Source organism: Trichoplusia ni, chromosome 3, assembly GCF_003590095.1.
Source record: "Trichoplusia ni isolate ovarian cell line Hi5 chromosome 3, tn1, whole genome shotgun sequence".
NCBI classification, from domain to species: domain Eukaryota; kingdom Metazoa; phylum Arthropoda; class Insecta; order Lepidoptera; family Noctuidae; genus Trichoplusia; species Trichoplusia ni.
Window position 1 is genome coordinate 9,609,254 of NC_039480.1, and position 24,263 is coordinate 9,633,516.

The 24,263-nt window shown below is 36.3% G+C and overlaps 4 protein-coding genes and 1 long non-coding RNA gene across 6 annotated transcripts; 2 read left to right on the forward strand and 3 right to left on the reverse strand.

Annotated features, from left to right (window-relative positions):
• Positions 1–606: 606 nt before the first annotated feature.
• On the reverse strand, positions 607–1,380 carry LOC113508709. The gene has a single exon (XM_026891795.1). The coding sequence runs from the start codon at positions 1,378–1,380 to the stop codon at positions 607–609; it is 774 nt and encodes a 257-aa protein (XP_026747596.1).
• A 2,675-nt stretch (positions 1,381–4,055) lies between these two features.
• LOC113491838 lies at positions 4,056–4,539 on the forward strand. The gene is made up of 2 exons (XR_003400462.1): positions 4,056–4,390; positions 4,481–4,539. It is a non-coding gene; the product is annotated as an uncharacterized LOC113491838 (long non-coding RNA).
• Positions 4,540–8,962: 4,423 nt separating this feature from the next.
• On the reverse strand, positions 8,963–11,918 carry LOC113491819. 2 transcript variants are annotated; one of them, XM_026868990.1, is made up of 3 exons: positions 11,469–11,918; positions 10,896–11,390; positions 8,963–10,143 (listed from the first exon to the last, which is right to left on the reverse strand). In XM_026868990.1, exons 1-3 carry the CDS (start codon positions 11,649–11,651, stop codon positions 9,256–9,258), a joined length of 1,566 nt encoding a protein of 521 aa, XP_026724791.1. In that variant the 5' UTR covers positions 11,652–11,918; the 3' UTR covers positions 8,963–9,255. The 2 variants fall into 2 exon arrangements, with proteins under 2 accessions (XP_026724791.1, XP_026724792.1); XM_026868991.1 differs by having other exon boundaries at positions 10,896–11,918.
• An 8,606-nt stretch (positions 11,919–20,524) lies between these two features.
• LOC113491827 (fibrinogen silencer-binding protein-like) lies at positions 20,525–22,110 on the forward strand. Its single transcript, XM_026868999.1, has 4 exons — positions 20,525–21,106; positions 21,403–21,555; positions 21,641–21,766; positions 21,875–22,110. Exons 1-4 carry the CDS (start codon positions 20,707–20,709, stop codon positions 22,075–22,077), a joined length of 882 nt encoding a protein of 293 aa, XP_026724800.1. The 5' UTR covers positions 20,525–20,706; the 3' UTR covers positions 22,078–22,110.
• Positions 22,070–24,149, reverse strand: LOC113491824 (putative nuclease HARBI1). The gene is made up of 3 exons (XM_026868996.1): positions 23,229–24,149; positions 22,851–23,128; positions 22,070–22,685 (listed from the first exon to the last, which is right to left on the reverse strand). Exons 1-3 carry the CDS (start codon positions 23,435–23,437, stop codon positions 22,114–22,116), a joined length of 1,059 nt encoding a protein of 352 aa, XP_026724797.1. The 5' UTR covers positions 23,438–24,149; the 3' UTR covers positions 22,070–22,113.
• Between the last annotated feature and the right edge of the window lie 114 nt (positions 24,150–24,263).

The window sequence follows — 24,263 nt, forward strand, 5'->3', positions numbered from 1 at the left end:
ACATGTTACGTAGGCATGCGCACGAGTATGCGCTATGAGTGTGTGCGTAGGGATACAGTAGTATGCTCAAACATTATGCGTCCAGCTAGGACAATTATTTTATAAAAAAAACATAGCGTTCTTTAGGTAAATCGAATTACAGATGTTTCTTTAGTTCTATCATTAAATTTTCTAATTGGGGAGTCTGAGGTCTTGCGTTTATTCCGTTACACGTTGTATATATATATCCTTTAAATAAGTAATGCAAACTCCTTCCTCAGACGCGTCAACTGTATTCGAACTAGGGTAATTGAAATAAAACACTAGATTTCAAAGTGAACACAAGAAGACAAAAATTTATTACATTCAACTAGCCTAAGTGATTTGTGTGAAGAAAACGATTGCGACTTATAATTTTTCTACTAACGCCATCTATCGAGTTGACATTTCAACTCTACTCCGATGGCGTTAGTTTAACTCTGCGTCAAATACCAATATTCATCTTAACATTCCGCCCACCATGGACAAAACATGATAAACTGAAACACCGCCCACCTTGGCATAATATTTTGTCCATAACAAGCCCAAAATAATTACAATTATTATTATTATATTTATTTTTTAAGTTTAATTACCGACTGGCAACACACATAATTTAGACACTGGTCTTTTAATATGTGACCCCTTACACTTTAATGTCACGACACGTGTTATCCCGTCCAACCCTGGATGCTTTTCTTCAATAACACCGTAAAGCCACCGGGCAGGCGGTAGGTCGTCCTCCTTTACCAACACAATATCTCCAATAGCTGGTTCTGGAGTTCGATATGCCCACTTATAACGGTTTAGGAACTGTGTCATATACTCATTTGACCAGCGTCGCCAAAAATCTTGAACCATTCGCTGGCAATGTTGCCAACGCTTCAAGGTTGATATATTGGATTGCTCATAGTTAAACTCCGGTACAAGTACGAGAGGTTCTCCAACTAAGAAGTGTCCCGGAGTTAATGGTTCTTGGTCTTCACTATTGCTACTTAAAAGGGACATGGGACGGGAATTCAAACAGGCCTCTATTTGCGACAGCACCGTAGCCATCTCTTCATAAGTCAGAGTATTGTTACCGATAATCCTCTTCAGGTGATGTTTTGTCGATTTTATACCGGCTTCCCATAATCCGCCAAAATTGGGAGCGTGAGGAGGTATAAAATGCCATTTGGTTCCGTTGTCCCCTAACCACTCTGCTATCTCCTTAACAACGCTTGATTTCTCAGCAGTCAGTAAGGTCTTCAATTCAAGATCTGCACAATATCCACGCCTAGCAACAAATCTCTTAAAGGCTGCTAGGAATCCTTGCGACGTCAAATCGCTGACAGCCTCGAGGTGTATAGTTCGAGTAGCCATACACACAAACAAACAAATATAGCCTTTATAAGCGTGATGTCCTCTGCCTTTGGAAGTCCTAATGTTAATAGGACCGGCATAATCAACGCCCGCTTGATGGAACGGGCGACATGGGGTCACTCTTGCTTTAAGTAGTTGACCCATAAGCTATTCTGAGTTCTGAGCTGCATGACGAAGACAAGTTACGCATTTCCGCACATAAAATTTGCATCGATTTTTAACGTCCAGAACCCAATATTTCGATCGCAAATAATTGACCATCAATTGTGGTCCGCCGTGCAACGTCATCTGGTGTGCGTTAGCTATTAACAAATTGGTAAAATGAGATTTTGCAGGTATTATAATTGGATGTTTTTTATTATGGTCAATTACGGCTCTTTCCAAGCGTCCACCTACTCTAAGAATTTCATCGTGATCGACGAATGGATTAAGCGAGGTAAGTACACTTTTCTTTTCTACTTTTTTTAGTTTATGTAGACTTTCAATCTCTTTACTAAAATGCTGACTTTGACATTGCTTAATACATGTAGTTAATGCCTTATTAAGTTCTTTCGCTGTTAACCACACACAGGAAATTTATCAGACTGGCTTTGTTTGCTTTTACACATTTTAATAAATCTTAGACAATACGCGATTACCCTGACCAATTTTCTTAGTGAAGAAAACTTAGTCCATACTGGAAGTTCGTCCTTATTAATTGTTTTTTCTTCTAGGTCTGTTGTATTTTCTTCACTCTTTCCATAGTCGATCTCTTTATTTTTTAACCATATTGGCCCTTCCAACCACAACTGATTGGAGATCAACTCTGCTGGTTTCATTCCACGCGAAGCGCAATCTGCCGGGTTGTCACCTGATTTTACATGCGACCATTGACTCCTATCTACGACGGTTAAGATCTCTGACACTCTATTGGCTACAAATGTTTGCCAATTAGATGGATGTTTACTTAACCAAGCGAGCACCACCGTAGAGTCTGTCCTCCCGTGAATATGTTCCTTGGCAATATTCAATACATCAGCAACTTCACTCAATAACTTGGCTAGCAATACCGCTCCGCACAATTGCGTGCGACCTTAGTTTTTGCTGTCACCAATCTTGTATGAACAACGCCTTGCTGACCAAAGACTATAAAACCTCTTGACGGCGCATCCAGTGCTTTGACGTTCAAAAACTATTAGTATTTTGTCGCCTATATAAGCTATCTGTATGAGTGACCATTTTAGTTTGTGTCCAAGTGTTAGACCTGTGCGCACGCTAAATTATCGTAAATTATTTTGCAATTAAAACGCATTAAAATGCCTTCTTGTGCGGTGAAGTGGTGTTCCATTCCAAGACATCGAGTTACAAAAAGGATGGCATAACTTTTCACCGGTAAGCAAGCAGAACGATTATTTTATTTATTTTTTTAGGTTATACTAGCGACCCGCCCCGGCTTCGCACGGGTGCAATGCTGATATACTAAATACGCTACAGAAAAACTGTGAACGTTGTTTATAAAAAAACATAGCGGCCCGCTCCGGCTTTGCACGGGTTTAAAATATGTAACTCACTGAAAAAATGATAAAATCAATCCAGTAGATTTGATTTATTCATTTACTGCCTGCCAACGATATCTTCGCTACGTTTCATCGATTTTTAATTTCTCGCGCGGAGATTTTAATATTACGATAACTCATTACCTATTCACTTTTTTGGTGTAGTGTAAAAGGCAATTTTGTTCTATATTACATGTAAAATATATCTAACTTATTTATTTCGATAAGGATTAATACTGTATTGTTAAAAATAGGTTCGTAAATAACCCATAATTTTACTGTATTAAGAAAACACATAAAAATGGTTATTGTGGGTTATCCTTGGAAGATAGACATTTACCACCGCGGACTTTTTTGTAGATTTATTAAAGAGGTACAAACCCGCCATACATAGTTTTGTTGTAACTCAAAAGGTTTTGGCAGCGTTCTCGAGGAAAGCTCTCGAATGGCTTAATTTTTTCCGACATGTTTAACTAATATCGTTGTAATATTGTCAGTTTACACAAAACCTAAACTTATTATACACTAAAACCTTCCTCAAGAATTGCTCTATCTATTGTTGAAAACCGCATCAAAATCCGTTGCGTAGTTTTAAAGATTTAAGCGTTCATAGGGACATACAACATGATGACAGAAAAAGCGACTTTGTTTTATACTATGTAGTGAAGAGATCTGCATGTGTCAAGATAAAATGGTTGGCGGGTGACCGATGCAAAGGTGCAGAAACGCGCGTTTATGTCTTTTGGAAAAGTCTCTTTCTTTCATTAGTCAATTCTAATGCGGGTATCTCTTTCTTTCAATGTGTAGGTCTATCGTAAAAAATAGTGCTGTTACTTTTAGCTGAAGTCAATTCAAACAAATATCGAAAATAAAATTTAAGAAAAATTATATGAAGAATGTCATTACTATTTTGCTCAATTAATTAAGTACATGTTTTCATTTTAGGTTTCCGAAGATTCCGGAACTAAAAGAAAAGTGGATGAATAAAATAAATAGGGAAAATTGGTTCCCAACGAAATACAGTGCTGTGTGTTCAAGGCACAGTTCACACCTGATTGTTTTGAGTATTTAAAACAACGTCGCCGTTTATTTAGATCAGCAATACCAACAATGTTTCTACCAATTTTGTTACGATGTTTTATTGATAAAATGCTAAGAAAAGTCAAAACATAAATATAAAACATTATTTTATTACAGGCTTCACCTTATAGTTTGACTGAGTCTAATACTAACGTACCTGGGCCTTCGCATCACAATACCGGCAAAGTAAGTTGATTTTTTTTTATGATAGGTCCGTGGATTAAATTTAATTTAACTGCGATTGTTGTACCCGATATTTTCAATTTTAGAGTTTATCATCAAGAACAGAAGTGCATTCTGAAGTAAATACAATAATTGAAGACCAGACTCTTGTGCCGTGCGGTCTACTAGATGATAGTAACATTCTTAGGCCTTCCCATGTTTATGAAAGTCCCGTAAGCTTAATTTTATAATATTTTACATATTACTTTATAACTAAGTAGTTCTGTTAAGTCCAATATTAATATTTCTTATTATATTTTCAGAGTTCAACAATGAATACCAAAGTAATAGTAGACCCAGAAATTGGTGAGCTCACTCCACGCAAACGCAAAATGAAACGACAAATAGACCATCTTATATATTCTCTAAATAACAAGAAAAAACATGTAAAGAGGCTTCAAGACAAAAATAGATTTTTGGTAAAAAATGCGAATCTAAAAGAAATTTTAAATACATTGTCTAAAAAATCTTATATAACCGTAGAAAATGAAAATATTTTATCCTGCATAGGTGTACAAAATCGAGAACTAGTTAAACGTCAAATACTTAAATCTAAAACAGGACATATGCCAAAACTAAAATACTCTCCAGAATTACGAGCGTTCGCTTTGACACTGCATTTCTATTCGCCAAAGGCATATAATTTTGTAAGAAAAACATTTAGTACATGTTTACCAGCCACGAGCACGCTCAGAAAGTGGTATCAGTCGGTTGATGGTAAACCAGGGTTTACGAAAGAGGCGATTGATGCCATTAAAATCAAAGCGACAGAATCAAAACAAAAACTTTACGCTACTATTATATTTGATGAAATGGCTATAAGAAGCGGAGTCGAATATCACCCCCAAGGCCGGAGGTATTATGGCCACGTTAGTTTCGGTACCAGCTTGGAAACAGATTGCCAAGATGAAGCCAAGGAAGCACTAGTATTTTTGTTGGTACCGATCAACGCTTCCTGGAAAATTCCAATTGGATATTTTTTAATAAATGGCGTTATCTCTGAGCAGAAAGTGGCTCTTTTAACGGAAGCCATTCATTTAGTAGAAGAAGCTGGTGTTGGAATTAAAGCTGTCACATTTGACGGTTGTCCAGCGAATTTGACGATGGCCAAAAAGTTAGGCTGTTCTTTTGAAGGTAGTAATTTCAATACTACCTTTAAAAACCCCAGCAATGATGATAAAATTGCAGTATTTCTAGATCCGGCGCACATGATAAAGCTAATAAGAAATGCGTTCGAGTGCTATAAAAATTTTCAAGACAAACATGGTGAGACCATTTCCTGGCAACACCTTGTAAATTTACATAATTTGCAAGAAGCAGAAAATTTTCATCTTGCTAATCGCATCAGAGCAGCTCACATATTTTTTAAAAGTAAAATAATGAAAGTGAGCTTGGCTACCCAAATTTTTAGCAAGAGTGTGTCAGATTCACTCATGTTTTGCAAGGAACAACTCAATTTACGGGAATTTGGGCAGGTTACACCGACAGCACGTTTTTTGGACTTGATAAATGACCTATTTGATATCCTAGACTCGCATACCCACGGTTACGGCCTGAAAAGGGCGGTAAATGTTGAAAATGCAACCAATGTGCTAGTAAAACTTAGGGCTTCAAAAGATACTTTATTAAACTTGTCTACTCAGATAAAAATAAAAAATACTGATCAAACTGTTCTACTCATAAAATCACCAAGATATACTGGATTTCTAGGATTTTGTGTATGTATCGAAAGTGCGATATACCTTATCCAGGACCTCGTTGTAAATCCAAACTGCGCATTAAAATACTTACCACTCCACAAAATCAGCCAGGATCATTTGGAGCATTTTTTTGGAAGTGTAAGATGTCATGGGGGTTCAAACAATAATCCCAGCGCTCGACAGTTCGAGAGTATTTATAAAAAGCTTCTCACCTATGCACAAATAAGAAATAGCGGCAGTGGAAATTGCTCTGCTTTACATCAAATGTCTATTTTGCAATGTACATCACCAGTGGATCGTATCAATGTCACAACACGATACAGAGACCTTACAGACACACATGAAAAGTCAATTGAAAGCGAAAATGTAGATTTTCCTGAACTTGAAGATCTTACACACGTTTCAGAATTTGGTGAAAGGGTTCTTGAATACATGGCCGGCTACACCGTCCATGCATTGATAAAGAAATTAAAATGTCAAACGTGTATTGGAGCTTTGATTGGCTTAGAAAATGTTAACTCCTTACAGTACCAAAAAGATCTAAATAAGAACAAGTTACTTTATGGTTCCACCACCGTTATAGAAATTTGTCGCCGTTGTGAAATGTACATAAAGAGGGCGATCAAAGAAAACGGATCCAAAGTACTGCCCTCAAAATGTAATACAGATTACTTCATCCGATTAGTTATGAAATCGTTCATCGGGAAAAAATTATTCCCGGAAATATTATTTCATCAATTTGAAGTAGAAAGCTCTAATCACTTGATTGATTTAACAAAATGCATAATCCAAAAGTACGTAGACGCTCGATTGTCATTTTTAACTAAGCACAATCAGGACCCTAAAGCTTTTATACGCAAAACTTACACTAAACTTATTCATTTTAAAAATCAGTAATAACTTATTTCGGTTTGTTCATTAATATTTAAATTCTAGTTTTTCGTTACCACCACCTTTACTATAATATCATTTTGAGAGCGTCAGAATTGTGAGTGTTTTTTTAAGAAACTCTTAATTAAATCTCTTTGGCTTTGAAAGTTTTGAAGGTTTGTGTTTGTTTGTGTCTTTAAAATTAAAAAAAATACGGTTGGATAAAGTTGATTAAACATTTTATTTTTGTTTGGTGTATCATTTTTTATCCTAATGGTACTACTTTACATACCTACTGTGCACATTACCTACCACCACCTACAACCACATCAAGTTGCATATCTATTTCACAACCTCAATAATAAGGGCCGTTCTAGTACATTTTGCACATGGCAATTATAGATTATATGAAGTTTTTAACAAAATCACATTTATACATTATTTTATTTTACCATCATTACCTTTCATTTAAATAGGGTATTTCTACGACTATTTGTATGACACATTAATAGTCGAATTAAAAGAATCATAAAGTCGATTTATCGATATCGATTAATTTGGAAAAAAATTATTGAACGGCACTTTGCAGAAATATTTGTACTGACATTGTTGCATTAGCCAATCACAAGCGCGCATTTTTCTTCACTCCCCGACCCGCTGTTGTGAGTCGCGTTCTTAGAAGAAATAAGCCTATCGGCTCTCAAGTGGTTAGATTCTCTTTGACTCTAACGTTTACAACACTATCACTCATCCCCAATTAAAAAAGTTAACATTATTACCTATTCAATAAAAAAAGAATCATGTAAATCGGTGTAGAAACACCAAAGTTATACATGAAATAATAAGAAATCGCGCGTGAATACAGAGTCATGCTATAAGGATTATTTTTGTGTATCGGTTGCCGCGCTCGACGCGCGTCGTGGCGGGAGGTATAAAAAGGCGGGGGGTCCGCGCTCGAGCGTCATACAATATTTGGCTGTTGATGCGAATAGACGTTCAGACTGTTCGACCTTATTGACAATCAATAATTGTTATTTGCAAACCGTGCTTATCAGCACGACTTTTAGTCTTTGAATAGTTTATTTTTAGAATTGTTTTGTTGTTAGTTTATATAATAGGTATTAGATTAATAGTATTAGTAGTAGGTACACCTATTAGTTATTTTGGTAGTGTTTAATTGTATTAATAGTTTATTTTCGTAATTGGTAGTGTTTAATTATATTAATAGTTTATTTTCGTAATTTTTATATTATTTATTTTGGTAGTGTTTAATTGTATTAATAGTTTATTTTCGTAATTTGGTAGTGTTTAATTAAATTAATAGTTTATTTTCGTAATTGGTAGTGTTTAATTAAATTAATAGTTTATTTTCGTAATTGGTAGTGTTTAATTATATTAATAGTTTATTTTCGTTATTATTATATTAGTTATTTTGGTAGTGTTTAATTGTATTAATAGTTTATTTTCGTAATTGGTAGTGTTTTATTATATTAATAGTTTATTTTCGTAATTATTACATAATAACTATATATAAGAGGTATTCCACATAACGCACCTGTTTTAAAACGCACCTGGTGAAACGCACCTATTTTATTCCACGTAACGCACCCATGTTTAAAAATAGGGAAGAGAATTAACTAAACATAATAAAATATATCGATAATTTAAAGAAATCATTTGTACATCGATATCATCACAGGTATCGTACAAGTTGCTTAACCAAAAGTGAGAAAGTGAGAAAAATATCTTTTTGCTTTTGGCACTATAATGTGTACCTATTCAGAGGAATGTTATTTTGGGTTCAAAGAGGAAGTTAATATGATGTTAATAATAAATAAAACGCACAGGTATAATAGAAATGAAATGCGTGTAATAATCACAATCACATCATTAAAGCAGTAGGACCTGCATAATAATTACAAGGTAACTTTGGGTGGTTGTATCGTAAATTGTTTGGTATCGTAGATACAGTTTTATACAGGTTCCAGGTATAATTTCAAAAAGAAATTAAATTAGATTTTTTAATAATTATTTAAAAAATCTAATATAATTTCATTTACATCATGTACTGTTTAATTATAAAAATAATAACAGAGTTATCATAATTAAAACGATTAAAAAATGAGGCATTCGTACTAGTCAGGAAAATATTTAATAAGTTATTATTTTCTCTATATAAAATTACAAAAAAAAACCAGATTGTTTCGCTGTCTTAAATAATAAAAACGCTATTAAATCCTTCTGGTTTGCAATCACAGTCACCTTAAAGCTAATAGTCTAAAGTAAATATAAAAAAACCTCCTTTAACTAAATATAATAAAAAATCACAGATGGTTATTATAATCACAGTAACAATAATCTTATTACTAACAGTAAGTATATAAAAAATAAATAATCTTTAATATAAAAAAGCACAGAATAAGCATTATCAATTCGTTGACTGATTAATCGTTCCTACAAAAAAAATATTAAAATCTTAGCATCTCCAGACAATGCCCTATAGAGATAGAGCCAGTCACGTATTGATTTAATATATTTTCAATTATATTGTTTCTTTCTTGGGCATGTTTTTGATTTTCGGAAATGTTCATTTTCAATCTCATTTCAGCAAAATTATTGCAGTAGTTTTGCAAGTATATTAACAGTTTGGCTAAATTTACACCGCCCTTTGGGTTGATTTTTTTATTAATTTCTGAATAATGTGATTCGACAAAATTATTTGTTTTATTCTTTTCACCGTAACATGTAAATTTGCCTTTCCAAAATCGGTGTTCTAACCATTGGGCAACCATATAATCGTTAAATTTTGTGACATTTTTGTCCTGTGGAGACTGACTCATTATATAAAGCCATGCCTCATCTAAATCTGTTATAGGTAAATGAGGTAATAAAGTGCATAAAGCAACATGTTTCCTAAAAATGCTGTTTTTGGATAGACCTAGATCCCGAGATTTTCTTCGAAGCGCTTGTTTATAGTGAAAAAAACACCCACTTACAACTGCATTTGGAAACACTGCTAGAAAACCGCTCATTGCGGCTTCCTCAAAGTCGCTTTTAAAAAAATCTACTTGCGTATTAGGTACTGTTGTTTTTAACAATTGAAATAATAATTTGTAAGTTGATTTCTTTTTATCACATAATAAAGCATACACTAATGGTTTCACAACGCCGTCTATGTCTCCGTGGATGCTGTAGAGTTGTTTGAATGGTTTTGGCACACTTTTGAAAGTTCCGTCGCAATATAAATGACGACATCTCCCTAATTCGTCTTTACTTTTCTGGGTAGCAAACAAAAGGATCCTCCTTTTACCGTCATTATAATCCGCAAGGATGAAGTTGCAAAATGAGTTTGGCACCTAAAACAAGAAAATGCTATTTATTTATGGTCATTGACAATGATCGGTTAATTAGGTACACACGGCTGTACATCAAGCTGTACAAAAACCAGTATAAGCTGACCGTTCAATCTATGGAAAGATCATATAAAGCGAGTCCAACACAAACTGGTTTTGTATAGCTCGATGTGTAGCCGTGAGTACAAAAACTTTTACAAAAATAATGATGTTGACAAGTCGAGCCTAAGCGCCTTTAAGGTTTATGATACATATATAACATAAGTGTTTGGGGTAGAGTTGATAGGTCTAAAGCTCACAGACCCACTTATTTAAATGATTATTTGTTAAGTTTTTTGTCTAATGACAGGACAGGACATTTTAATGATTGTTGAATTTTTGACTTTGATTGGCATGTTTTATTCAAGAATTAAAAAAATATGCATTTTAACTTTAAAGAAAGTTGCTTTATACTAGAAGGTTGCTCTCTATTTCTCGTCTAAGTTTCGTGCACGATGCGCGGGCGCGAAGAGGGTCGCGGGGTACTAAAGGGTGGCGGGGAGAAGGGTCGGGCGGCGGACGGCGCGCGCGCGGCCAACACCCAACAAAGATCAATGGTTTGTGCCTGGCTGATAGATGGCGCTAAAACTAAATATTGCCAAAGCAAGCGGTGCGAACAACATTATGAAATAAAAAAATAGTATAGAGCATAGATTATTATGACTAAACGGCAAGGCATCAAATAAAATATAGGTATTTTTATATTAATTACTTACTTGTACATCTGTTGGAGATTTCCCAAACAAGCGCTTGACTCCAAGACTTTTATTTCTTTTGTTATATAGTGTAGTTTTAACATTTTTAAATTCTGGTATATCTTGTGTCAAATTTATTCCCTGGTCTAGTAAATTATTTAGCTTTCTTTTATAAACCTCAGGAAGAGGGTCCAAGGTGGACATGGCTTCTTGATGTATGTCATCCACGACTTCTTGTACAAATTGTGTTACTTTATTCTGCGTACAAAAATGCTCGTTGTTCTTTAAAACATCTTCATATTTGCTGAGAGTAAGCACGGCACCACATGCTTGTATAGTACACCGCCACAAAGTGTTCCCATTTTTATACATTTTAATTAGTCTATGCGTTTTATTTTTATATAATAAAACTCTCTTGCCCTTTCTGCTTTTCACATATTTAATTAGCTCGCTTTTATTACTAGTTCCAGCAATTGGTTCCATGTTAAAACTGCACAAACTTTTTAAATAACTACACTTTCACAACTTCACTTAACACATTCGCGCAACTTATGAGTCTAAACACAGCAAAACAAACTGCAATTTTGCGTAAACAAGTTCCGGAAATGCTCGGCTAGATTCGTGTGAAGTCGGTAAACGCAACCTGTGACGCGAAAGGATACAATGGGGAGGCGGGGCTGCGGCTTGTGTCTGTGTGCTCCCGCGCCACGCGCGCCCCGTATCGCCAGAGATTAAGGGAGTATTGTAGTAATACTTTCGGTTTTGGTTTTCGTCCATACTAACCAGGAATACTTTATTTTAAAAAACACTCTATGGTCGAGGAGTAAAGCATTTTTGTAAATTATATAAAATATTTTTTTTTACTTATTATCGATAGTTTCAGTTAGCATCCCATCTCTAATCGAAAATTTATCGTAGGTGCGTTTCGTGGAATAAAATAGGTGCGTTCCACTAGGTGCGTTTTAAAACAGGTGCGTTAAGTGGAATACCTCATATATAATTGTAAGTGTAAGGTAGCTTCAGTTACCGTCGATTAAAAATACACAATGCCACCTAAAAAACGACCATCTTTATCTCGAAATTCGAGAGATGCTAAAAGGATGAGAAATGCGCGTTCTCAAGAATCGGCAGAGGAAAGAGCACATCGGTTAAACTCTATGAGAGTTAGTGCCTCAACCTCTCGAGCCAATGAAAGCTCTCCAGAGAGAGAGATGCGATTAGCAGCTGACAGAGCGAGACGAGCTACATCACGGGCGTCTCAAAGCTCTTCTCAACGAGAGCTGAGGCTTACCATTGACCGAGAACAACATGTGTTATCCCGAGATGCTGAAACTGCGTCACAACGAGAATTGCGTCTCACAGCTGACCGCGAACGTCATATATTGTCTCGCGAGTCAGAAACCTTCACTGACAGAGAATTGCGTCTCACAGCTGACCGCGAACGTCATATATTGTCTCGCGAGTCAGAAACCTACACTGAGAGGGAATTGCGTCTCACAGCTGACCGCGATCGTCATATATTGTCTCGCGAGTCAGAAACCTACACTGAGAGGGAATTGCGTCTCACAGCTGACCGCGAACGTCATATATTGTCTCGCGAGTCAGAAACCTACACTGAGAGGGAATTGCGTCTCACAGCTGACCGCGAACGTCATATATTGTCTCGCGAGTCAGAAACCTACACTGAGAGGGAATTGCGTCTCACAGCTGACCGCGAACGTCATATATTGTCTCGCGAGTCAGAAACCTACACTGAGAGGGAATTGCGTCTCACAGCTGACCGCGAACGTCGTATTTTATCTCGAGAATCTGAAACTTTAACTCAATATGAAGACCGTTTGACAAATGATAGGGTGCACCATAATGTTATTCGATCTCTCGAAGACGCACATGAGCATGAACAACGACTAGAGTCGGTACGCGAATATTATAATTCTTTGAGACAAGAACGATCAGTAAGTTTGTCTAATGAAAGATTAAGAATCGAAAATATTCGGTCTCTTGAAACGGACGAACAGCGAGAGGCCCGTCTTACTGCAGACAGATTTCGACATAGCCTTAATAACTTAGATGTACACATAGAAGATCAATCTAGGAATTCGGTGGCTTGGTCCGACAAATATAAAAGTGGGTTTGCTTATAACCTCACAATTGATTATGGATCATCTTCTGTAATAGGCGATATGAACGTGGTATGTCGTTTTTGTAATGCTTCAAAGTGGAGTAAGGAGTCAGCTGGTTTCTGTTGTTCTACAGGTAAAATAAATTTGCCTTCATTCGAAGACCCACCGGAACCTTTGAAATCACTACTTTTAGGGGAACATATACAATCTAAACAGTTTTTAGATAATATTCGCACTTATAATAGTGCATTTCAAATGACATCCTTTGGCGCTCAACAAATCTCAGAAGGTCATTTCATGCCTACTTTTAAGATACAAGGTCAGGTTTACCATTTGATAGGATCCCTTTTGCCTGAAAACCAACCTAAGTTTCTTCAAATATATTTTGTATCCGACTACAACGAACAGTCGAATATAAGAAATCAATATTTCCCGAATTTAAATACTGAACTCATATCACAACTTCAGAACATGTTGCATCAGGTTAATTCGTATGTATGCAGTTTTAAATCGGCATTAGAAGCTCTTCCTCGAGATGATGATAACAATTATAAAATTGTTATAAATGCCGATAGGCGTCCAACTCAGGAACACCCTGGGCGTTATAATGCTCCATCCACGAATGAAGTTGCTGTGGTATTGGTCGACCAGGAATGTGATAGGCGTGATATCGTTATCCGTTCCAGAGATAATCGTTTGCAACGTATTTATGAAACCCACAGGGCTTACGACAGTTTGCAATATCCTTTGATATACTGTCGAGGGGAAGATGGTTATAATTTTGCTTTATACCAAACTGATCCGCGTACAGGCGCACCTAATTATAATAAAAAGATTTCATGCCTTCAATTTTACTGTTACCACTTGCAAGTAAGACGGAATAGGTTTGTATACTTTCAACGTTTTCGTGGCTTATTCAATCAGTTTATTGTAGACATGTACGCAAAAATTGAAACCGAAAGTTTAGTTTATATACGATCTAATCAAAGGCAGCTGCGCGTTGAAGAATACGTGCACCTTCGCGACGCCATGCAGCAAGATAACGATACGGTGAATATGGGTCGTTTAGTTATTTTGCCCTCTTCTTTTACTGGTGGTCCACGATACATGCACGAACGTACTCAGATGCTTTTTGTTACGTAAGAAAATATGGACGTCCCGACTTATTTATTACTGTAACTACCAATCCTAAGTGGGATGAAATTACTCGGGAGCTTCTTGAGGGTCAAGCACCGCATGACCGCCATGATATCATAGCAAGAGTTTTTCATTTAAAATTAAAATCAATGATAGATCTACTTACCAAAGATAAAATTTTTGGAGAAGTATTGTGTTATATGTATAGTATTGAATGGCAAAAACGCGGCTTACCTCACGCACATATCCTGCTTTGGTTGAAAGATAAGGTTCGACCTAATGATGTAGACAGTTTAATCAGTGCTGAAATTCCAAGTCCGATTGCAGATCCCGTGTTATACGACATTGTTAAAACTCATATGATACATGGTCCATGTGGTTCGTTTAACGGGAATTCTCCTTGCATGCAAGACGGTCGTTGCACTAAAAGATATCCAAAAGCCTTAGTGGATGGCACTGTAACAGGACATGATGGATACCCATTATATCGTCGCCGTTCAAGAGATAATGATGGTTTTACTGTTGAAAAGCGAGTGTCTGGACAACAAGTTACTTTAGATAATAGGTGGGTCGTTCCGTATTCTCCTGTGTTGTCCAGAGCATTTCAAGCTCACATAAATGTTGAAATGTGTAATAGTGTAGAGTCAATAAAATATATTTGTAAGTATATTAATAAGGGCAGTGACCAAGCTACATTTGCTTTGAGAAATGAACATGATGAAGTTACAAGATTTCAGTCAGGCAGATATATAAGTTCTTCAGAAGCTGTGTGGCGGATCTTAAGTTTCAACATTCACGAAAGATATCCACCTGTGACTCATCTGGATGTTCATCTTGAAGGCGGCCAACGTATATATTTCAACGCCGAAAATGTCACAGAACGGTTAGAGAACCCTAGACAAACAAGTTTATTAGCATTCTTTCGACTTTGCCAAACTGATGATTTTGCAAAATCTCTTTTGTATGAGGAAGTTCCATCGTATTATACCTACGATAAGCAACGGGGTGTCTTTTAATCGAAGACGCCGTGGCAGGCCTGTAGATGGCGAGTCAGGTATTTTTAAAGAACATGTTCTTGGTAGAGTGTACACCGTTCATCCTAACAACGCTGAGTGTTTCTATTTGCGATTATTATTACATACCGTGCGAGGACCAACCTCATTTATAGATTTGAGAAAAGTAGACGATGTTGTTTATCCCACTTATCAAGCAGCTTGCCAAGCGCGTCATTTGCTTGAAAATGATCAGCATTGGGATGACGCTTTAGCAGAATCCTGTGTTAGTGATAATCCACGACGGTTACGCCATTTATTTGTAACATTACTCACATTTTGTAATTTGTCAGATGCTGTAACATTATGGGAAAAATATAAAGAAAAATTTTCAGAAGACTTTCTTAGAAATATACCTAACAATGATGAAGGCACAACTAATGATAATTTCCGTGATCTTGCCATAAATCAGTGCTTATTAGCTCTTCAGGATGACTTAACAGCAGTAGGCGGTAAATCACTCTGTGAATATGGTTTGCCAACACCAACCTCAGTCGGAGAGGTAACTAATAGGGAATATTCCGCAGAGATTGGTTACAATTTAACGGAACTGCTGACAACATTAGAAAACGGTGTCCCAATGATGACTGCAGAACAACGTTCAGTTTATGACCGCGTGTGCAATAGTGTTCAAAATAATTTGGGAACAATATGGTTTTTAGATGCACCTGGAGGAACTGGAAAAACCTTTTTGACTAAATTAATATTGGCTTATGTTCGAAATCAGCGTAAAATTGCTCTTGCCGTAGCTTCATCAGGGATAGCTGCAACATTGCTACCAGGAGGTAAAACTGCTCACAGTATGTTTAAAATACCAATTGATTTAGATCGCACGGAAAATCCAACCTGTAGTATTTCAAGAAATAGCGACAAAGCTAAGGTATTACGCGAGTGTAGTTTAATCATATGGGATGAATGTACGATGGCCCATCGAAAAGGAGTAGAAGCGGTAGACAGAACTTTAAGGGATATAAGACAAAATGATCGACCAATGGGCGGTATCACGGTTTTATTTTGTGGTGATTTCCGACAAACCTTACCGGTAATACCACGGGGAACCCGAGCTGATGAGGTTAGGGCTTGCCTGAAAAGCTCTTATTTATGGCGAGATATACAATCGGTGCATTTGACTATAAATATGCGAGTGAGAACTGGAGATAACCCGGATGATAGTCAATTTTCTGACACATTATTAAAGATTGGTGAAGGTACCTATCCACAACTACACCAAGGAAAACTTATACTGACGCCTGAATTATGTTGTATGGTGCAATCTCAACCACATCTTATATCGTCGGTTTACGGTGACGTAACAAATATATTAAATAGGGACAATTCTTGGCTATGCGAAAGATCTATTTTAACTCCTCGCAATGACCAGGCATCTGAGATCAATAACAAAATACTGTCGAATATACAGGGGGAAAGCAAAGTTTATAGATCAATAAATAGAATGGTCGATGAACAAGAAGCCACTAATTACCCGATAGAATTTTTAAATTCTTTAAATATGCCCGGACTTCCCTCTCATGAAATTTGTTTAAAAATTGGGATACCGATTATTATGCTCCGAAATTTAAAACCACCACAACTTTGCAATGGAACTCGACTAAAAGTAACCCAGTTGCAACAAAATATAATCGAGGCTCAAATTTTAACAGGTTGCGGTGCAGGAGAAACCGTCTTTATTCCCAGAATACCCTTAATACCAAATAATTTTCCATTCCAATTTAAAAGGACGCAATTCCCAGTATCGGTGTGTTATGCAATGACAATTAACAAGGCTCAAGGGCAGACTTTTCGTGTTGCTGGAGTAGATCTCGGTGTCAGTTGTTTCTCACATGGTCAGTTGTATGTTGCTCTTTCCCGTGTTAGCAGTTCTAAAAGTCTTTATGTTCACGTGCCGGACGGGTCAACTTTCAATATAGTTTACCCGGAAGCTTTGCACTAAAGTATTTTCGTTTTATAGGTACCTTTACCTTACCTTTATAAGGCAGTGGTACTTATATTGCCACCAGAATTTGAACCTTAACACATTATTATAAAGTTTAAAAGCTATAAATATTTTTAAGTTCTGTGTCTTATAAAGGGTTAAGCCTTATGTGAACGTGATCTAAACAATATTACCAATATAAATAATAATAATAAATATTACCAATACATTAACTTAATACACAAGGATTTACACGCTGACGGAGTCGCGGACACAGCTATCTATACTTTTCTGCCGGAAGTCACTATTCCACGCGGACGAAGTCGCGGGCACAAGCTAGTACATAATAAAGTAAAACATAAATAAGACAAGTATTTACTAACAAAATACTTAAATCTAAAGGAATGATATTTACAAAACAAAAAAAACGCATTTAATGTTGCATATTCTGTCAGTTTTCGTGCATATTTTAGGCATTTTTCATGCATATTTGCATGCATATTTCAAGCTTTTTATGTTGCATATTATCCGGTCTCTAGTTATTAGTGTTGTTAGTGGGTTGTTGTTTTGTTTGTATGAAACGTAACGTTTTGTATAAGCATGAGTGATCCCGGTGCGGGCCCAAGAGGCTTATTACCAAAACGTCGCCTAAACGTTGACCCTGACGACATTATGTCTCCGAAGAAAAAGAGAATGAAGCAAACTCTACTATGTGCTTCAGAAAAGCAAACAGTCATAAATATTTTAAGCAATTTTAGGAGTCCTGGCCTGCAGGTACTACTCCTTATAAAACTGAGATGATAATAAAAAACAGCAGAAGTTGCCGGTAAGGATTAAAGGGTTATAGGTCAGATGGAATAAATACACGTGCTGATGGTAGAACTTATGTATATTTTATCACTTGTTCACACTTTACACTTCACAGTACTTATCTGTTCCAAAATGCGACAGCAACTGCCCCTTGCTAAACTAACGTCGATCCGTTATATTCAATTTTCCCCTCTCCAATTTTAAGTTGACAACTGACAAAATGTTACTTCCGCTGGTGCCAGTTTAGCATTCAATTATTGTTAAATAATTGTTATTTACTTCATTTAATAAATAGAAATGGTAAAAACATTGAATATATTGAACTTATATAATTTAACAATAAATAGGATTTAATAAAACATTAAAACACTAAAATATTATAATTTCCAGTATGTATAATAAACTTGAAAAAAATAAAAGGTTGTTCCTGACTGCTTTAATTTTAAATATTAAACAACTTGTACCTTACAGGATGATTCATAAACGTACTATAATTAAAATATTTAAAAATTACATACATATTTTTTCTTATTTATCTACACTGGTCAGCAAATAAACCGAGCCACCCGCTACCTAGGAACTCTGATTCGATTTTCTCAAAAAGTATGAAACTTACGACTATCAAAGTTTTACCTACAAAAAGTGCGTTTCATGGTGATTAAAATGACTATAAATTAATTCGAAAGTACTGTCAACTCACATTGTAATCAAGCAACAAACACAATGACATCGATTTGCTCTGTTTTCACCAGAGTTTGACATTAGCGTTATTTTTCTCTACAATGAGGGAAGTCGGAGAATTCTTATCATTTCTTTAGTTTTTATCCATCGTTTGCTCAGACGCGTGTGTTTTTGCTGGTTTTTTCGATTAATAATGGATACAACACCTCAGGAAGCAGCTCAAGCTGTAGCATTACTTCAAGCAGGCATTGCGCAACGTGAAGTCGCTCGAAGGCTTCGAATCAGCAGATCTTCGGTGCAACGAGTTTACAGACGATACCTAGAGACTGGAGCATTCGATCGCCGTCCAGGTACGGGCAGACCTAGGGCTACATCAGCAGCAGATGATCGTTATATCCACCTTACTGTTCTGCGAAATCGCCGCCTCAACGCAGTTCAAGTCCAACAAAGTCTGCGTGACCAACGCCAAGTGTTCGTAAGTTCTGATACCGTCAGAAGGAGACTTGCTGAACGGAACCTGACACCAAAAAGAGCGGCAACAGGCCCACTTTTAACGGTAGCACACCGTCGAGCAAGACTTGAATTTGCTCGAGAGCATAGGGATTGGACGTTAGAGGAGTGGAGTAATGTACTCTTCACTGATGAAACCAGGGTGAGTCTACATGGTAGCGATCGACGTCAAAGAGTATATCGTCGCCCTGGAGAACGTTATTCTCAGTGTTGCATCGAGGAAACTGTTGCTTTTGGAGGAGGATCTGTAATGGTCTGGGGCGGCATCTCGTTAACAGCACATACAGCGTTAGTTTTCATCGAACCGACGGGCCGTACACGTGGACTGACTTCTCATCGCTACATTACTGAAATCCTCGAACACCATGTGGTCCCCTACGCAGGATATATCGGACAGGATATGCAATTGATGCATGATAATGCACGGCCTCATGTTGCGCATGTAGTGACCCAGTATCTACGCGACGTCAGCATTCGTACGATGGACTGGCCAGCTCGAAGCCCGGACTTGAATCCGATAGAACACTTATGGGATGAGCTGAAACGTCGAGTTCGAGCCCGGGTACCTGCTCCAACAAGGCTTCCGGAGCTGCGAATCGCTATTGAAGAGGAGTGGAATACAATTCCTCAAGATTTTATCGTCAGGCTCGTAAGGTCGATGAATACAAGGATGCTGGCAGTTATCCGAGCAAGGGGAGGGAATACGGAATATTGATCAATAACTTTTTTTTATTCAACTTTTGTTTTTGGCTTTAATTTTGTTTTACACTTTATCATTACTAACGATTGTCACGACTGGAAAACGACTCTTCTTTGTAAAATCCTTAATAAACTCTGAAATATTGATTGAACCATAATGAGTTTCCTTTCATTTTAATCACCATGAAATGCACTTTCGTTGGTACAACTTTGATAATTGTAGGTTTTTTAGTTTTTGAGAAAATCGAATTAGAGTGCCTAGGTAGCGGGTGGCTCGGTTTATTTGCTGTCCAGTGTATCTCGTGCTACTGTGTACAATATGCTTAAAGAGTACAACACATAAGGTCGCCTGCAATCTCCCCCTCTTCGACAACGGAAGCACAAGAAACATGATGATTTTGACAGTATGACATTAAGGGTTTGTTTCACAATCAATATGTAAAGCTTTGAGTAGTTACTTAACGAGTTAACTACTTCGAGGTTAAATCCTTTCGTTAACTTTTTTTGCGTTTCACAATCATCCAATCGGTAAATTAAAGTAAAGAGTAACTAATTAATACTTACTCAAGTGTGTGCTGGCAACCTTAGAGTTTAACGTTTCGTTTCAAGGCGCGCATAATTTAAGTGATTTTTTTAAAGTGTAATAAACACAGAATAATCATTAGAAATATTTTTAGTTTAATTATCAAGTATATTAAGGTGTATTGATGTAAAAAAATAGTACATTGTAATGTAATGTGACTCATTTCACATTTTTGACGATGTTTTTAAAATCAATGTTTCTGTAAGAACGGAACGCAACGAATTGTCAGTGTCAGTTTTAATGGTCAAGGCTAGCTGGCGTTTCATGGTGATTTTGTTTGGAATCGTACCGAAAATTTGTTAAAATGGCTTTAAAACGGGAAAGAGGTAGTAATTTTACTCGCGTAGAAAGTGACACGTTAATTCAACTTGTACTTAAATATAAAAACGTGCTGGAAAACAAAAAAAGCGATGCCGCTACATGGGCGGAAAAAGAACAATGTTGGCAGAAAATAGAAACAAGTTTTAACAGTATAAGTAGTGTTCGATTTCGTAGTGCAAAAGCGCTAAAAATCAAATACGACGGAATAAAGAGGGATACGAGAAAGAAATCCGCGGCGATCCGGGCAGAAACGTATCGTACGGGAGGCGGTCCAAGTACCGCTCCAATGTTGACACCGAGCGAAGAAAAAGTAAAGGAGATGATTTTACTTTCAGTGGTTGGAATGGACAGTGTATTTGACTCTGACAAAATAACAGAAACAGGTAAAAATACTTTTTACCCATATCAAACACAAGTAAACTCATACCTATATATAACCAGGGGGGTGATTTTCTAACCCCAACATCTATCTCGATTGCTTTCAATTTGACTGGCATTGCTTGTTGTCTACAGCATGCTTACAAAATTGCTTTAGCAAATGAGCAGTGGTAGTCAAATTGAAAGTGATTGTGATAGATAGTAGGGTTAGAAAATACCCTCTCAGGCTACATTCAACATAGCTTGACTGTTTACCTAACCTACTGATCTTAAAATTGGAAATTACTATTTTTATTTACAGAATCTCCTCAACTGATGACCAACCCAAATATAATTGATGATAATTCTAGAAATTTCACTGAGTTTCACCAATCTGAACCTGTAGTTGTTGAAACTATTGAAATGCCTGATGAAACGCTTCTGATACATGAAGAACCAATATCAAATGCTTCATGTGAGTGTTTTCTATTTCTATTACCTACCATTATTATTCCTTGTTTCATTATTACATAAATTTAAAAATATTTTTTTGGATTCAGGTGAGAATGAGCAAAAAATAAGAAAGTTGAGCAAAAACAACTCTGATGATGCCGATGTTGAATCTGCCACAAAATGGTCACAATGGAAACCATCATCTTTACGTGCAAAGAAACATCCTGCTTTGTGTGAGTTTTTTGTATTTTTTTTTATATATTGTAGCCAAATATAGGTTGTTTCTATATGTGAGTGGTCGACAGCATGCTCTAAATATATTTATTTACTACTTGTTCCAGGTAAACAGAAACCCAAGAGACCTTTTGAAAGGGTGGCAGAAAGCAAACTGGAAATTGCAGGCATCCAAAAACAAATTCTTGAAGAAGAATTAGAGAATAAACGGAAACAGTGGTTATTTGAAGAAGAAGAACGACAGCACAAACAAACAATGTGGGCCTTAGAGAGGCAATTGTTACAAAATAAAATAGATAAAATTGTGTAAACATTTTATTTCCAATAAATTTTTGTACATAGCTATTCATCGTATTAGTGAAGCAAAATAGTCATTTATTAAGTTGCTGCGTACACTACTATCCTCTGTATTCTGTGTGCTGCTGTGATATTCCTCCCCGTTGTCAGACTCTTCTGGCCAGTTTTCTTCAAATTGTTGATCTCCCATATCAATAGCAATGTTGTGTAATACTGCACATGCCACAATCACAGCCTGAACTCGTGATACATGCAATATTATTTTTTTGGTTAGAACAGGGAACCGATTTTTCCAAACACCAAATGTTCTTTCTACCACATTCCTGGTTCTTATCTGGGATTCATTGTACAGTTGCTCTGCAGGTGTTCTTGGATTTGAGAGGGGCGTTAGAAGATATGAATTGTTTTCGTATCCATTATCACCGAGAACTACACAAGGACCAAATTCTCTGTTCATCAATTGTTGCTTTATAAATGAATTATTGAATATAGTTTGATCATGGGTTGCTCCGGGCCATCTAGCCACAATGTCAATTATTTTCAATTTTGCAGTTACCAGAGCTTGAACATTAAAAGAAAAAAATGACTTTCTGTTTCTAAAATTTTCTGCATTTTCTCCACCTAAAAATAAAAATATATATATTAAATTACATTAATTTGAATCTGTACTTATTTAATATGAACTTTTGGAGTCTGATAGGTATGACCAATACAGAACAGATTTTAATTTGGTAGGTAGGTACACAGTAATTTGAACTATTACGAAATACAAAAATTGATTCTTACCTGGAGATTTGATAGGTATGTGTGTACAATCAATAGCGGCTATTACTTTGGGAAATCTTGCGATATCATAAAACTCTTCCTGCAGGTGATTCGTATTTGTAGGAAATTTTATAAATTGTAATCGTAATTGCGCAATCGCATGTGAAACTAACTTAACAATGCGACTAGCAGAAGCCTTGCTTACACCAGTGAAGTCACCTACTACGGTAAGGAAACTTCCTGTTGCATAATATCTCAATGTTAATAAAAGACGATCCATAGGCGTAACTGCATAATTCCTGGAACAAGGACACAATACATTAGACGAGGTAGGTGCATAACACAGGCAAAGCACTGAAGTTACATAGATACCTAGATGTATGATAGATAAAAACTTACCTCGACGTAGGAGCAGTTATTGTGTCCTGTATTAGAGAAAAAACATAAGTCACAGCTACTTTAGAGAGTCGAAATCTCATCTTGAAGTCAGTATCGTCATATTTTTCCATATTATTCGAACGATTTCGAAATATTGGTTCCCTACGCGGTCCCGTCACTCGATCAAAAAATTCATCGAATTCCTCTTCAATAATATCAAAAATATCCATTTTAAAACGAAAACAAATTGATAGGCACTTTAATTAAATGCGGATTTCGAACCGCATTTATTTGAGGTTATAACATTTGTCAAATTTTCTTATCCAGTAAACGGCTACTTGGCAGTCCATCCGATGATTAATTTACTGATCAGATAAAGTGGTGATTAACCTTACTGTTGGATTGTGAAACGCAATTAAGTAGTTTACTGAGCAGTTATGTTCGAAGTAGCTTACTTAGAACTTTACTTCGCGATTGTGAAACAGGCCCTAAGTGAAATACGCAGGAAAATTAATTCCTTCTTTTTTAATAATGAGTTGCCTACCTTGGACAAGATATTTGAAGCAGTCAATAGTGATGAGTCACTGTCTGATTTTAAAAGAAGTAGTCTGTATAAGTTAATTAAAGAAACATTAAAGTTCACTTATATTAAACAGAGCAGAAAAAGTGCACTCAAGCAGGAGATATGTAGTTCTATGAAGAATAAAATATCTTCATGACATAAAAAGGCTAAGGACTGAAGGGAGAAAATTACTATTTAGATTATATAAATGATAAGCGCGCGTGGACTTAGTATTATCTTTGCACATGTGGTCTCCCTGGCGGTCTACTAGATCATTATTTATTTTTTTCCTTATTATTATCTACCATTAGTTTAACCACAGCCTTTATTCATAGAAGCTATGACATGCCTTGACATTCCTGTTAAGGATTTGATTAGGACTACATATTTATTTATTTATTGCTTTCCTTTTTTTGTGAAATATGCTTTGTATATGTATCAATAGTGTAAACCTCAGCAAAACTTACTCCATTGTAACGTTTTCTCTTCTCTGG